Here is a 16,622-nt window from a genome sequence, read left to right as displayed (position 1 = left end):
ATAACAGGTCTGGATCACATATACACGACAAATATGCCATCTCTGCATGCATGTTGTTATTTTAGGCCTTTTAAAAGATTTCCTTCTGTCACAATAAAGTTGATCATTCAACTCAGGATGTAGCTTATATGGTTTTTAGTGGTCATCATCTCCATTGCTAGCTTGGCAAGCATCTCGATATGAGCAATTTCATGCAGCTTTGGAGTTGCATCTTCTACTAGCGTTAAGTAATTTATCTTTCCTTATCGTTCAGGTTTAATGAATACTTACAAAGTTCTTTAATATGCATTCTTTGTTTAAAAGGCTGCCTAGGACACTGGACTGCTCCTTAAATGAATATGCCCCTTAATATCAACATTACCATTTCTTTGAGAAACAGCAGCATGGACCATGTGTAATATCAAGTGTGATGGACAGGTTGGACAATATGTGGAGCTGTCCCAAATTTAGCTTCTTATAGGCTACAACACGTTTCTCTGTTGTTAGAAAAATATTCCTGTCCGCTTATCTAGGGTAATGCAACTTGAGTTGTTGGTGACTTACACAACCTACATAAGTAAAGTTGGATGGTTTTCAAGAGTCAGTAGACATGGTTTGATAAAGGGACCTTTCAGAAGACAGTATCAAAGCCCAAAAAACCCACAAACACAACAAAGCAATTTAGCCGATATAGTCTGCTCATTTTTATTTTCATCATTTGGTCCATGGTTATATTATATGTTTAGGCAAGCTTTATGCCAATTCCATGCATGTACATATCCACTCAGCAGTAAAGTACGTTAAACGTGTACTGAAGGTTTAAGTTTAGACCTTGACCTTCAGTACTATAATTTAAAGTAAAAGATTAACGTAAGAATGTATTACTTTGATGAATGGGGCGGATAAGTGAAATCAAGAGAGTTGAAATGTTTCTATTTCATCTGCTCTATAGTCTTTCCTCCAGGGTACTGCACACTGATTAAGGCTGTGTAGTCTAGTGAAAAAGAAGAAAGAAGCGACCCCCATTATTTATGTCCCATGCTCTGTTATGTGTTATAAGTTCATCCGGAGAAATAACGGGTTAAATATGTCTTATGAAAAGCAGAGGAACATATTGTCTCAGTTCGTGAAATTATCAGAGCGATTTACCCAACCAAGTATAGCTAAACGCAGACACAGAGTTGTTTCTCTAGCAGAATATAATACACAATGCTGAGCACTGTTTTCTTTTTCCCATAAAGTTGTGCTTTATAAACCTTTATGGACAGAACTTAGGCAGCGGTACAAGATTTTGGAAATGTAATCCTTTTGGACCCCCCCTCTTTTTTTTTTTTAAACAAACCCTTTTGTGGCTCCGGATAATCCCATTAGGAAATGAGATTTGAATACGTCTATATTGTGTTGAGTTATTGATATTCCAAAAACAGACTCATGAGAAAAAAGTCAAGGGCTCAGATATTCTACAAAGTCATTACGGAAGAGAGAAATGTGGAACCAGTACACGGCAGCCAACTCATGTCTTTGCTTTATTAGTTAGAACCTAAACCTTATTACTTCCTCAGCTCTGGCACAAGGGAGATGAAATCCAAAGCTTCTTACATATATATTTTCCTATTAAATACCATTACTTGATTAAGTCACATCTAGAAAACACAGGAGAGGAGCTTGTAAAAAAGTTTGATTAAAGTTTATTGGAACCTGCCCTATATTAAATGTGTTAATTAAAAGCGATAACCCAAGGTTCATATATCAATGTATTATGTAACGCAAACAACTCCCTTTATAAAATATTCTTATTGAGAAGTAAGACAAATTATTTAACTGTTTAATTGCTGATGACATAGATTGTTTTGCCATATGTGTCAGCTTGGAAATTATTATTATTATTATTATCTTTTATTTATATAGCGCCAAGAGTGGAAATAATTGAAACTTAATTTTCTGTTTATTTGCGTCCACATGATACATGTACAGTTCATGCATGGCCAGCAGTTCAGGTCACCTCAGGACAGATCATAGTATTTGAACGGACATTAGCTAAATATTGTATATACATTATACTCCTGGATAGGATTACTTATTTTTACCTCAAATCACTACTTTATGTGTGTTTTGCATTTCTTTGTTTTAAAATATTTTTTCTAAAAAGAAAACATATGTCCCTCTTCCAAGATTCTATATCGACACATGTATCCCACATTTTAAGTGACACTGAAGACTATGATCTGTCTCCCAAATTGCAAATAAAACAGTCCACTTCTAGTTTTGTACATGTGTGTGACAAGTACAAGGTCACAATAAGGTTTACAAGCGCAGCTGCCAAAATACACACCTCATTACCGGTAAGGCCAAACTACTGTGTTGTGAGAACACAACCCTATAAAATATCTATTGTTACAGTTGATTATCCAAATAGTAGATTTGGATAAAGAGACTAGAAGAAAAAAAGACTAGGCGTATTCCGTAAATAGTCCTAATTAATAGATTTCCAATAAATTCAGAATATTAATCCTCTTTATTAATCTAATGACCTATACATGCCATGTGGTAGAATAATACATTGAGATAAAAATCAATAACGGCTCTGTAACTGTAAACAGGGGTTATTTATATTGTTTTAAAGGACGCAGTTTAAAGGAATACTCAATAGCCGTAAATACTTGTGCTAAAAATCTATATGGTAAATCTATAAAAAGAGGGCTCATCTTACTGCTGTACATACTTATATACCAGAGTCCCATTTTATGCAAGTCCCATTGGCTTTGATTCAATGGATCTGACTAAATCTAGACATAGAAAATACAGACCTGTCGATCCAGTATGTATGAAGTAATTCAGTGCCCCTGACTAACAACCTACAAACAATAATTCCTAGCCAAAGTGCACATAAGAAGGAAGAGACCTTATCACCCAATCACACCACAATGTGCGCGGTGAGAATGGCAAAAACACTTAAGCACTAATTAGATCAAAGGAAAAAAATGTTGGAACCATGCACCGATGGTCACAGAAAGTGCTGATTACACCAGAAGTATTGGAGGAGAACGTTGCAAAGTAAATTGCATATAATACACCTTTCCACATATTACAAACACTGCATCCATAAACATTAACAAACACCACAATTTTTCAATTTTTACATAAACTTTTATTTGAGCAATGTGATGGTGTTAAATAGGAGTGATATGCATGTGCACATGGGTAGTGGTGCATTTGACATTCATGGTGGGATTTTGGGCACATACCTAAGGTGTAAGTAGGGGCAGGAGTAGCTTTATGATATCTTACGGTCAGGGCCGGCCCTACCATGGAGCAGAGTGGGGCAATTGAAGGGGCGGCACTTTCCCGCCCCAAGCCCTTTTTTTTAAAGCGGAGGAGAGAGAGGGGGGCGCCCCAGGAGGCATTATGTCTTGAGCCGGCCCTGCTTATGGTACACAACATGTGTCAGCTTTGGAAACATTAACTATCCTTGTGTTAATTGGCTCTTGTACAGTGTCTACATTTAGTTAAGTCAGGTCTAGTGGAGGTTAGACAAAGGATTCAGTGTTCTAAAATGTCTGAACAAAAATGTATCCATTTTAGTGCCCTTACACGCTGTGCACCTCGCTGAATCACTTCAAGGGAAGGGTTTTCTGTGTTTCACTGTAGCATTTTCTGTATATTCGTACTGTTGAATGTACAAGTGTTCTATCAAGTTTAGTCAAGCTGTTGACTTGCTTGCTCTGTTTTTTTTCTTATACCGTTTATTAACGGTATTAATTAATGTTTAGTCAGGTCATAGAATTGAGACCCTTATCTCTAGCATCTTCTGTCAGGTGCATTAGGAGGAATCAACAGCTTCCTTATCTCCGGCGCTCAGGTGAGTAATTGACCATACCATAGCCTTTATTATGCTTATTGGTTTCTGTTTTTGACTAAGGCTTTGATTTTCACTTTGGACATCATTCTGCTCAACTCCTTGACTTAAGATTCTTATATTGATACACAGGTAAAGGCCACAGGTGTCTTTTAGACAATGGTTAAGGCCTAATAATACCCTATATCACACTCACCTGAAACCAAGGGTTCAACCTCAAGTGGACGTTAGTAATTCCAAAATTGCTGACTAAATATTCTATAACATATCATACAAGGATGTCAATTTGAAATATTAACATTTTTAAATCAGAAATTGCTGTTGCATATCTATACCTTTTAAAGCAAATCTCTACATGTCATTCCCTGATACCAATACCCTTTTAGGCTGAGTTTGACACTGGAATAGTGATCTACAAAAGTGGTCATCTGTTCAGAGGACATTCAAATGCCCAAGTTGATATGTTACATCTTACATGCCGCTTGATTTAACCAGGTGATCCCAATCCATTTTTTTCTTAAGCCCTATCAATAAAGTTAGTTAAACCCAAAACCATAATGCTGTGACTTAATGGCTAAAACTTCCCAGGTACTTACAATTACTTGTTATGGTCTATGTAGGGCAGCCTGTTAACCATGGTACCACCAATCTGCTCTCTTCACATTGACTATAAAGTCATATCATATGGTGCTATTCAACATAAGCCATGTCTTCCCCAATATACAAACCCAATTAGACAATGCCCAATTAGACACCTTAGCTAATATGCAATGCCTACAGGGAGGTAAAGGGCTATGGCATGCCCAATGGTTCATGTAGGATGAAGTATTTGCTTCATAACATAAATTTATGATGGGAAGTAAATTAAACTACATTAGAATTTTAAGCCATTTTTTGAAACTCCATTCTTTTTGTTTTAATTGGGTTGCAATACAAATATTGCTTTGTTAGCATTAGCAAGCAAAGGGAACTTTTTTTGCTTGCTTTTGCTTTAATCTACCAAAATTCAAACTCAACTTAAGTCACTGTGGAGTTCAGTTACTTCACTTGGCTTCTTCGTGGTTGTGAAATTTCATAGACATCCCTGGGCACTGGACATTTTGGGGGACTTATTCTATCTGTGTCATAGCAGATCCTTTGTTCACTTGTCTGGCTTCACATGAAAGCTTATTGAGTTTGTGAAATTACAAAATGATTATCCACTGCTGGGTACGATGAATTATCCCTCTGTATTATGTATATACAAGTTAACATTTGCTCACCATGCTGCTTCTTATGAATTGCCTACAGTAACTGACTTTACAACAATAACTCTGCAATATAATTATGTAGCATTATCTACGCTTATGCGCATGATTATAATTAACATCTGAAATCTGATACAGAGTTTCCATGAGCCTGTGTCCTCCTACCATTCCTTGTCACCGAGGTACCTTCCTATTACACAGCATCACTGGCTCAAGGAAAAAGCGAAACACACAAGTGCCCACACAATGCCTCTCTACACATGTCCGATTGTTCTGCGGGTAATAGACAAGATAATTACATCCTGCCAATGTGTTTATAAAAAGCAGGAGATCAAAAGAATGACAGAGAGAGGAAAATGGTGGTGGTGAAAATCAGTATACTCTGCCTTCTAACTCCCTCCACTAGTTTTAACAATAGTAAAGTCAGTGGGATATAGCCAAGGTAGCCAATGCCACCATTGTTGCTTTAAATACCCTTACGGGAATTTACATTTTTCACTTACAAGCTTTTCTTGGTCTGTATATGAAATTATGTTACGTATTCAGGTAATGGAAAAACAAACACACAAAATGTAACTTAAAATGTAAAGGAATATGTGATAATGGGGACACTAAAAAAGTGCCAAATTTGCATAAAAAATGGTTTGTTCTGGTCATAATAGTAAAAAAACAAAAACAATAGCCAAAACAAAAAATGAATTTAATTAGCCTCCCCAGTTCCCTTTTTTATATTCTAAAAAGATGGTTTCTTTAGAATGCCAATGTGTTACATCAAGCAGCACATGTAGATATCAGAATATAATCAGTATATCTGTATTATAAAATGACATTATCTCTCTTGATAATGATTGTCATCAGTGCTTCAAATATATCACTTATGTTTAATCACCTTGGCATCTAGTTAATTGAGGACATGATATTATGACGTGGCATACACATATGGTCTTGTCCCACAGAGCCATGCCAAAGAAGTCGCAGCTGAGATGAATGCCCGGGGATCTGCAAACACACTAATTAGGGTATGAGATAATCGGAAATCACTTCTGCTTTACATAAACAACTGCAGTGTCCCCAGAAATAATCTGCTAAATTATCTCACAGTATGAGAAACAATCCTGAAGTCACTTTCAATGGTGACATTGATAAAAACGGTGATATTACAGATAGACTGGTATGTACCTGGGACCTCTGAAACCTCTCCGTCCTTGGCTTTTCCATATCTTATCTGATCTCATGCCTTTACTTATCCGCTAAGCTCTGCTTATGAAGGCATCTCATTTGCACTGTTTACCTTCAGCCTCTCATTGCAATGCTTGTGTATCTATGTATCTGTGTATCTGTTAATATGACAAAAGGGGATTAATACCTGGTTAATGTAACTCTATTGCTGAAAACCCAACAGGAGTCATTTTGGGACATGATGAAACAATGATTCACTAAATGACTTCAATTTAAAGAAGTCAATGAATGGAAACAACCCATTGCATATGTTGGTGCTATAATACAATAAATCAAATCTAATTACAATAATAATAACTGCTTTACTGGGTTGCTTGGTCAGGTTCTTCTTTCTCTGGACAGTCTAGGCTCTCTGACTTTCTGCTCACATGGCTAGACCTGTCCCCACATGAAGTCACTCCCCCAGAGAAGAGATAGAGAGCTCCAGGTAGCCTAACCTGTGAAGTTCCCATTTGTGATGGACTCAGACAGTCCATACCCTGTGCATTTAATGCCTATGGGCATAATACAACACCATTTCAATTCCTTGAAAAATAGTGTCCCTGCACTGTTCCATGCCAGGGTTATGAAGGTCTGCGAGGTTGACGTAAGGAAAGTGGGAGCAACAGTGATTATTTAATGTCTAGTATTATAAACCTTATATAGTAAAAAGCACATAGCCTTGTTTTCATTCGTTTTTCCCCCACAAAAGATAGATCAGTCTATGATAAAAAAAACATTAATTGGGATGGTGCAGGATATTTAAACAAACCTTAGAACTATTTCATTTTCCTGTGTTATAGTTTCTTTAATGGGCACAAATCATCAGTGTATATTGTATTACATAATATCGTTTCAGCTTATTATTTGTACATATGATATTGTTTTTGTTTTTTTTATTGGAGCCTAAGATCTGGTCCAACCTTTGAAGTTTCTTAGCCATTCACTGAAGAAAGATCATCTTGCACTTTAGTTAATGAATTCTTGCGAGACCTAGACTTAACATGCCGCTCTCAACCATTAAAATCTCTGACATGGAATGCAGACGCTGCAGCTGAGAATCCCAATCTGAAGAAAAGCTTCCAAGGAAAAGAAAAAAAGTGATATTTTATTTATAGATGCAACCAATATTGGTGTAATTATTCAGACATGAATAATTACACCAAGTCTAGTTTTTCTTAGCCTTTGCTCCATTACATATGCAAACCAGACTTAGAGCATTACATATCTTGGTTTAATACTAATCTTCAACCTTCAACAACTGACGTGGTAGGACATCTCCCATGATGCCTAGTCAGACATTGATATATACTCCTGATATGATCCAAGCTTATTTTTGGACTTCGCCGGATCATGCCAGAGTTGGTTTAACCCTTTGAGTGCCGGGGGTTGGGACAAATTAATTTCTCTCCATTGCACTGCAGAATTGTCAAATGATGTTTGCAGATGACGTCACTAAAGGAGCATAGTTATTATATTTAATCCCATTTAGTTCAGCAATATAAATGTCTTTGCAAATCAGTTGAAACATAAATGTCTCACAAACTCTTCCTTTACACAAGTAATGAAGAAAAACACATATACATCAGAAGTATGTATTATAATACTGAACCAGAATTTACTATTTAAGGTTATTCAAAACTAAGGTTTCTGTGACACCCGCCATCCAGTTGTATACTTGGAGAGTAAATAAGATATTCTTTCTCTGGTTTGTTAATTCAAAAATGCTTGCATTTAGGATTATAGGCTAAAGTGGCTTTACTGTGTGTGGCCACAACCGGTTATTTGGCCAACAGCTTCCTCTTCTAACCATATCTAAACATATAATGAGTGTAAGGTTTCTTTTAATTATTATTTTGGTCCATGTTGAAAAGAATCATCACTGCAAATTGTACCTCACAAGCTTCTGTAAACGATATAATGCCAATCTTGATGCAAAAATAAAATGTAATATGCTAAGCCACCATGAAATGGCCACCCATTCCAAATGAAGCCCTTCGGTGATATGCATCAGCACAAAGAACAGTTGTTGAGTAACACCACAGTGTCTTGAAACTTATTTAAACACAAAGAATTATCCCTCTAAATATTTTTTATTATAATAGATAATATGTATTATTTTAGGCTTTCTATTCCCATCAATAAGAAAACTCTAATTTAATTTAACTAATTTCCCCCCTAATTCACTTTCTTATATTCTTCTATTCAGGAATACATACAAACAGAAAGTGAGCAGTACAGAATAAAAGAAATATCTCAGATACAGGGTTTATGTTTCCCATCGGGATCCTATCCCTTTGATATGAGGAATGGGTGATCCAAAGCAGGTGGAAAATCAAAAGGCATGGGACACTTGAGATTGCACAAAGGCCCTTTCATTATCATACGAGAGGAGGAATAGTCTGGAGGAGGAGTGATCTGGATGACTGTCATAAAGCCCGTTATTGTAGCACCTGTTAAAGCTAAGTTGGTGAAGAATACGGTTAAACGTTTCAATTCCTCCACTTCTTAATGCAGGATTGCTTCAGCAAAAGTGTGAAATTTGACCATTCTTTCACCCAAAAGGAAAAAAACACTGTTCAAATGTACAAATGTTTACCAGACGCAGAAAAAAATGACTTGTTTCTTTTACATTGTCAGAAAAAGTGGTACTTACACAGTTTCCTCCCAACTAATGGTTTCTGTAATTTATATTACAATCAAGATCTTTTTTTTTTTTTTTTAAAGAAGATGATTGTTATGCAGTGTAAATGTTGGATTATAACCGTTACATGCCTATATGCACATTATGTTGCTGGTTAGGATCACCTTTGGTCTGTGTTGCCATCACCAACAATGGGGGGCGGTTAGACTTGATTGATTGTACTATTACATCAACATATAGTGTGGTAGATAGGTGGAAAAGTCTCCAAGCAAAAGTGGTAAAGGTTAATACGGGGGGGGCTGGGGGGGATGATATGCATGGGGTAGGTATACGGCTATCGTGAAGATATGATAAGAACAAGGACCAAATAAGGTTTGAATAATAGAAAGGCTAGGTGAACCAAGTGTTTTCGCCAGATTCTATGTGTCTGTTATTCTTCTGTATGTCCGTAACTCATTAACACATACAGAAGACAGTCCAAGAACATTATGTACATTATGTAGCTGTGTCATCTATGGATTAATGTTTTATTAATGCCATTATTAGATAGTGTAAAAATAAAAACACAGCACATTTGACATTTAGCTACTGGGTGCTACTTTAAGTTCCTTTTACTATTACATGTCGAGCAACATGCTCGTTATTATTTTCTGCATGAGCTATTACTCAGCCGTGTGTGCGTTAACCCGCTGTAGCATATGTTCATCTCCTCGAAGCAAACGGTCTGTGAAAGCTCATTATTAAGGTTAAAAATGTAGGCCATGGACACCAAAAGAAAGACTTGATGCTTTTAAGACTTATGATAGGATTACAAGAGACAAGTAACAAGTTAATTACTAATTTGTATGACGCAGGCTGTTATAGGGTTAACAAACAATGTGTCGCATGGTTAGCTGGACTTTAAAAGAAGAAAGAGACTTGGCTATACTTGTGGCCTGACAAAAGCTGACACTATATTGATTTTTACTGATTTCTTTTATAGTTAGGAACTTTACACCATGGTATCATATACCAGAAGGCAATTATAGCGTTAACTTGCTTTCACTAGAAATCTTGTAAATTAACACGTAACAAATTACTGAGAAGTTTAATTCCAGACTAGGGAAAAATCAATAAACTTTTTCGTATTATGTAAAAGCCAAGAAAAACAAGGGAAAGTAGGGTTCAGACGTTCACTTCTCTGCTGCTTGCTTTTTAATTTCCTTTACTAAATTATATTTTTTATATATATATATAAATCCAAATTTTTTTGGGATAGAGTATGTTTAAAAACCTATAGCAGCAAAAACTATTATATTTTTACTGGTCTTATATTTTAACATATTTTTATTTCAAACCATAAATTCAGCATCACAGATCTTGTTGGTACCTCAAAAATAATTGGAAAAAGGTATTAAAATGAAATTCTCACCTCTAAGATACAGTCATTACCAGATTCAGCATTGAAAACATATATTACTTGTGTTAATCTTATTTTTTTCATAAATGTTCCAGTTCGTAGAGATTCTGATTTAGATCTTCAAGCTTTAACAAAGAAGACTTAGCCAAAGTTAAATCCAGAGCATTTCATGCAAATGTTTCTTTATTTCCCATAATCTCTTAGACTACCTATGCTTTGGTGTATTGTTTTAGTACACTCATATCTGAGTCTCTAGTGGTAGAAACTTACATCTTTGCAGTTTCTCTGTAAACATTATTATATGATATTGGCGTATATGGCTATCATTATAGCCCTCTTCCTTCAACAAACGACATATATAATATACCTTGTGTCATAGGTTCCGACTATGTTTCTACTAAATATATATGACCTAATGGTTGGAACTATTTTTTCATCATTCAACTTCACTATTCCATCACGTGACAAAATCTCTTCCATACCCGGTGATATGACACTACCAGCCGTCCAACGCTAAGCAGGACAGGCCGAAGTCATATAAATGGCATATGACTGATGGGAATTATCAGTTGTGCCAGGCAGGGCTTAATGCGAGAGTTCAATCATAATACGCCAACTGTGCTAGGATTGGATCTTCGCCTTAAGATTGCCCAACATGACCAACAACTCCCAGTACGCCATGTCTTTTATATGTGCATATATTATTATGTGCTTAACTAGTATTTTCTTTCTTTAATTTCCCATTGCCTGGGTATTCTATGCAATATTAATATGTCGTTTCCCCCTTGGTGTTGCGCTTTTAACCATTGTAAGTGGCAGGCATCCAGTCACATTTTTCTTCTGCTGAGAGGCCTGGCCAATATTCATAGATTTTCACTACACAAGTCAAAAGCTTAACTACCATTTTTTATTTAAAAATATAAATATATTAATGAGCATTGGCTTTTTGAAATTATCATTTTTTATTATTTATTATTATTAATATTTTCTTTTATATATATATAAGGGGGGCTTTGACCTTTGTGATTTGTGGTCTGGTTATGTCACAATGCCTGACCCCTAAATGTTGGAAGCCATTGACTGTTTATCACAGTCTCTCTTCCTCAGATGACCTCTTAACAATTAAATGTAAAAGTGAGGGTTCCATCTATAATGGAAGTCTTGCATGTACATTTACATGTTGTTCTCCATGAGAAGTTTACATGGCTCCTGATTGGCAGCATCACTGCGCTACAGAAAATGTTCTTCATTTTTACATTAATTAGTAGTGTCACTACGTATGTGATATGTAGTTGATGGTCTCAGAACACTTTGCCATCAACATATCACATATGTAGTTATCACTCTAGGAGTTAAATGTCAGTATTTTCTTAGAGGCTCCAAACATCAGTCACACCTCATTCTTTCTCGTAACTAAATATAACATATTTCTTCCCATTATCGAGCATTATAACCTTTGCATTCAATAACCTAGTAGAGGTGCGACCGGCTTTTGAAAAAAACACATACTAGTGTGGATTTTCCTTAGATAGTCTCATGATCATTAGATTCATTTATTGAAATTACCTGTAGTCTGCACATTTCACAATCTAATCAATATATTTGTTTTAGAGGTATTTTGGTAACAAAAAACGCAAATATTATACCACACTTTGAGACCACTGACAAAAGGGAACCTGTATGAAACAGTACAGTTGCAGCGTAATTGTTCATCCCACAGTAAACTCGCAAAAACATGGCCGCTCGTTTCCCCATAATTAAGTCGCCATTGATATCAATGGATATGCAAGCTGGCGAAATACATGGAAGCGCTGTGGGTTGGGAATTCACAAAACGCACCAACATACCAAAGTATCCATATGTACTAGTCATCAGTATATATGTTCATCCCAATATTCTGTACTCATCCATGTATACTGTACTCAGATATATTAAATTCTGTGCTTATTTAGTTTACTTACTGTGGTTTTTGTACTCTTTAATTTTAAGTAACCAATCAGTCTATATTAGCTGACCCAATTGTTTCTACTTATTAATTCTTTAGGGTACTTTTACAATTATTCATTTATTCTTTTACTGTGTTTGACTGTACCAATACTACCACTGGTAGTCAATGCTAGGGATCCACTACTATTTCTGTAACGTATGATCTTCTCAACTTTCCCCCTAGTCTTCCACCCTATAACTTGAAATCGTGTACATGATTTTAACACTCCTCTTTATATAGAGAATCTGTCCCTCTTGGACTTTTATATAACTTATTGACATCATATTATGTGGCATTATTGAAAAGTAAAAGCAAAAAAAAGATGGAGTTGCTTGTAGACATAAAAATGCAATATGTTCTGTTTATTCATTGGCAAAGTATCGGCAAAACATATTTGCAAATTTTATTTTTTCTCTTGAAAGAACATGTAAGAACATCATATTGCAGGTATTGTTTAAAGTCACAATAATTTTAATGTTGCTAAAAAAATGTTAGGAAGAGACCTTCGGTAAAATGGAAAGATAATGTCACCAGCCTTCATTAAATAACTTGGATTTATATAACATGTGTGTCCCAAACCATAGTTGCAAGGTTTAACATCACCAACGCAATACATTTTCAACCACCATTCACTTTTGCCATAGAAATCTGATTGATCAATTAAGTTAAATAATTCATTCTATGACTGGTGTCCCCCCAAAGTTAAAGTTTAGCTATTTGTCATGAACATTAATCAGTTCTTATATGAATCTATAGCATTAATCTTGGTAAATCTGTGTAAATGTTACAATCTTATATATTTACAGTAACTGTATGATTTAACACAGCGGACAGAACATTCACACGCACATTCACACACTTCTAACATAGAACTCAATTCTAGAAATAGCACCATATATCAGTAAATGTCCAATGTTCATATCTCAGGCAAATTACTGTAAATCATTACTACTTACTCTAAAGCTTGAAGTGGCAATAGTTATTAAAACTCTAAAACAAGCTGGTTAACTATTACTATATGGAAAATCACCATTCCACATAAAGATTGAACTTTAAATTTGCAATATTTAATACATTTCTAATAATATTGTGCGGCACTACTATGAAAGTGACTTTAAGCAGAACATTACAAATGCTTTATGTATAATCTATATACACACACATATATATTTATATATATATATATATATATATATATGTGTGTATATATATGTATATATATATATATATATATATATACACACACACACATACTTACATACAGATACAGATGGACTATTTTAATTTGACTCATTCAGCTACCCATACTCATCTCCTGATAGCTTACATCATTCCGATTTTCACTGCAATATGCCATCTGTTTTGAGTGATTAAATAGATAATTGAAGCAGAAGTTAGCTTGTTGCGTATCATAATTAATATTTGTCTGGTTTCTTACATAGCATAATTATGTTTTGTTAAATCCACTTTTCCCCTCGTTTGCATGCGTGCATAAACACAAACTTTTGCAATGTACACGTGCTTTATTTCACACTTTTGGCTTAACAAATTTCTGAGAATGTAACATACAATCATCATCATATATCAACCCTAGCAAGACCATGCTATATATCACTTACCAACTACAGCATGTTTAAAATAACTCTTTTATAGTAGTATGGCATATATTACAAAAGCACCTCTTTGGTTTAGTTAGTAAATCAACTAAAATACCAAAGCTTTTAAAAAAAATTAACTTGCACTTACTAATAACAGGACGGTGTTAAATTTTAGTTTAACATTAACAAAAAAAATAAAAATAAAGGTTGTCTTAAACTCACCAGACATAAACTACTATTGTCAAGCCACATAACTCATTAACACTGTAAAGTTGATCACTCAGAAGTTGGTACTTTTGTTTGAGTTGAGTGTCTAATCTCAATTTCTAACAGCAGTATATGATGCATCGTATAGCAACAAGATTATACATGAACATCACAAGGTATATATTGAAAAAAATGAAAACAATACTCCCTGATTTGTACACCGGACGCTTCAGAAGGCTTGTTTTGCCGCAATACAACCTTTTCAAGTAATAAATTCGTTTTTTGTTTTAAAAAAAAATCCATTTCAGAATAATCATTAGCAATAATAAAAGAACTCCTGCCAATCCAGAGACTGGAACTCACTGTCCACTGGTGTTTCCCATAACAGCCAGCAAAGAATAAAGTGCCTATTGTACTGTACTAATTGTGAAAAGATACTCTGTGCAGTAAGCATAATAATTATCCAGAAAAACACAAGCAAAATGCAATCAAGTAGGGAATAAAAAAAAAAAAGAATGAAAAAAAGCTCTGCCAAACAAAAGAAACCCAATGAAAATTAATATTCATAATGAAATATCAGTCAGAAGTTTCTCCCATTCATAGCATCGTTGCCGGGTACAAGAGACCATTGTCTCTCTACAAGAAAATCAGTATCTGAAGAGGGGAAAAAAATCTCATGTAGCATTAGAGAGAAGAAAAGGCTTTTTCTTTCTCCAGACACTTGTTACCGATCCACTGTCCTCAAGCAAAGAAACTTCTAAGTTGTTCTCCGGCACCGGTGACATAAAAATTGGTTTCGAAGATCCACCCTCTCTATCACAGCTGCATTAATATGAACAAAAAAATCCATGCTCTACCAAAGAACGCGGGGAAAAAAAAGGATGGAATATGCATAAGCTTCATAACTAAATTTAATTACGCCAGGCAGAATATTAATCGGTGGTTGCTCCAATTAGTGTATTCACTGTTAGGAAGGAGGACTCCAAATTAAAGACAAGCGTGGAGAACAATCGCATACTGATTAGGAAGCTGTGTGCACTTTTTAAATAATTATTCAGAGGAAAAACAGAATAAAGAAACAGATTGCTCTGTTTTAAGACCAACTCAAGAACAATTAGCCAACAATGAGATGACATCGCAGCTTTTTTCTTTTTTTGTCCTCTGACTGCTTCCACTCCTGTACTCGCTCAACATTCATCTTGGCGCATACTAGAAACATTTGCATTTTTCTGCTCACAGTGTCCTTGCAGTATCTTTCAAAAGAAGGCCAAAACCGCATCAACAATAGAGTAGAGAAATCCTATCTAACGCACTGATACAGGCTCCGCAGAGTCGCTGAACTCGAGCCTGGGACTTTGGACAGACGGTGAACTTTATAACACGTGCATTGTAACAATGAAGGAGGAGTTCGAGGGGTGGGGGAGAAAAAAAAAAACTTTTGGAGAAAGAAAAAAAAAATATTATCATGCCAACTTACCATCCACCAGGTCCTGGCTGACATGTCATAACATAGTTGCCATTTTATGGAGCTGTCTGATGTTTTCCCAGCCATTACGCTGTCAGCAACCTTCATCAGATGCAGCTCAATGGGGAGATAAGACACCTAATCAAGAAACCCATCAGCAGTGGCTTGCTAGGCTACATGTAGGCCAATCCTTATCAGACTGCATCATGGGAAAAGATTCTTTATTAGCAAGAACTCCAACCTCATTGATATAAAGACAAGGATCAGTTTTTTCTTTCTTTTTTCTTTTTGGTCTGAAGGGGTTGGTGAAACGAACGTGTGCTCCTTGTGTATCATAAGCACCAGAATTAAGTAACTTCAAAGTAGGCGTCTGACTAAATTGCCTGGCTGTGCAGACTAAAGTTTATTTCCATTCTCATCTGTTGAATATTGTTTGACGTGGTCCTCACTGGGTAGATAAAGAAGGCATGTGGGGAAAAGAAGACAGAAGGGGGGGGTGCATTCTAAGAGCTATAATTGCTCAGTGTTAATATCACCCACCCCCTCAAAGACACAACAGTCCCTTTAATACAAAAGGGACATGGTTCATACGTCAGTGTTTCATACAGACACTCATAGACAAACAGAGCGGACAGAACACACAGGTAGAGGCTGCGGCTGGACAAAACCTTGCCCGAGGCTTCCTACCGCTGTTTACAAAGCTTTGACATATGGAAACAATTTAACTCTTTGAGAAATGTAACTTATTTCGTGTAAACTATCTTTTCATATGAAAAGAAGTTAAAGGTTTTTGTTGTGCGACAGCATGTAATACACCAGGGCACCTGTGTTTTAATATTGCTTATCTGATTTTGCTATGCTAAATTGGGTTACAAATATCTTTTTTTTTTTTTTTAAAGAAAGATGACAGTTGCTGTCCAGACAGTTGTTCAAAATGTGTAGATCTGTTAGATTCTCTCTTTGAAGATGATTTCTGAAATAAAAACAACTTTTAAAATGTTTTTCTCCTTGAAAGTTTATCT

General features: G+C 35.6%; 1 protein-coding gene across 4 annotated transcripts in view; it reads right to left on the bottom strand.

The window, feature by feature from the left end:
* LOC149285340 (nuclear factor 1 B-type-like) overlaps positions 1 to 15,708 on the bottom strand; it is a 209,334-nt gene extending 193,626 nt beyond the window's left edge. For all 4 annotated transcript variants that reach the window (XM_089495456.1, XM_089495455.1, XM_089495457.1 and 1 more), the window contains exon 1: positions 15,613 to 15,708. In XM_089495456.1, the coding sequence (XP_089351582.1) occupies positions 15,613 to 15,708 (96 nt within the window). The remainder of the gene's footprint in view (positions 1 to 15,612) is intronic.
* Positions 15,709 to 16,622: the final 914 nt, after the last annotated feature.

Source organism: Sceloporus occidentalis, unplaced genomic scaffold (assembly GCF_023333645.1).
Source record: "Sceloporus occidentalis isolate IW3139 unplaced genomic scaffold, rSceOcc1.0.p SCAF_80, whole genome shotgun sequence".
NCBI lineage: Eukaryota > Metazoa > Chordata > Lepidosauria > Squamata > Phrynosomatidae > Sceloporus > Sceloporus occidentalis.
Note: the sequence above shows the minus strand (reverse complement) of the source record. Positions and strands in the feature narration are given on the sequence as shown.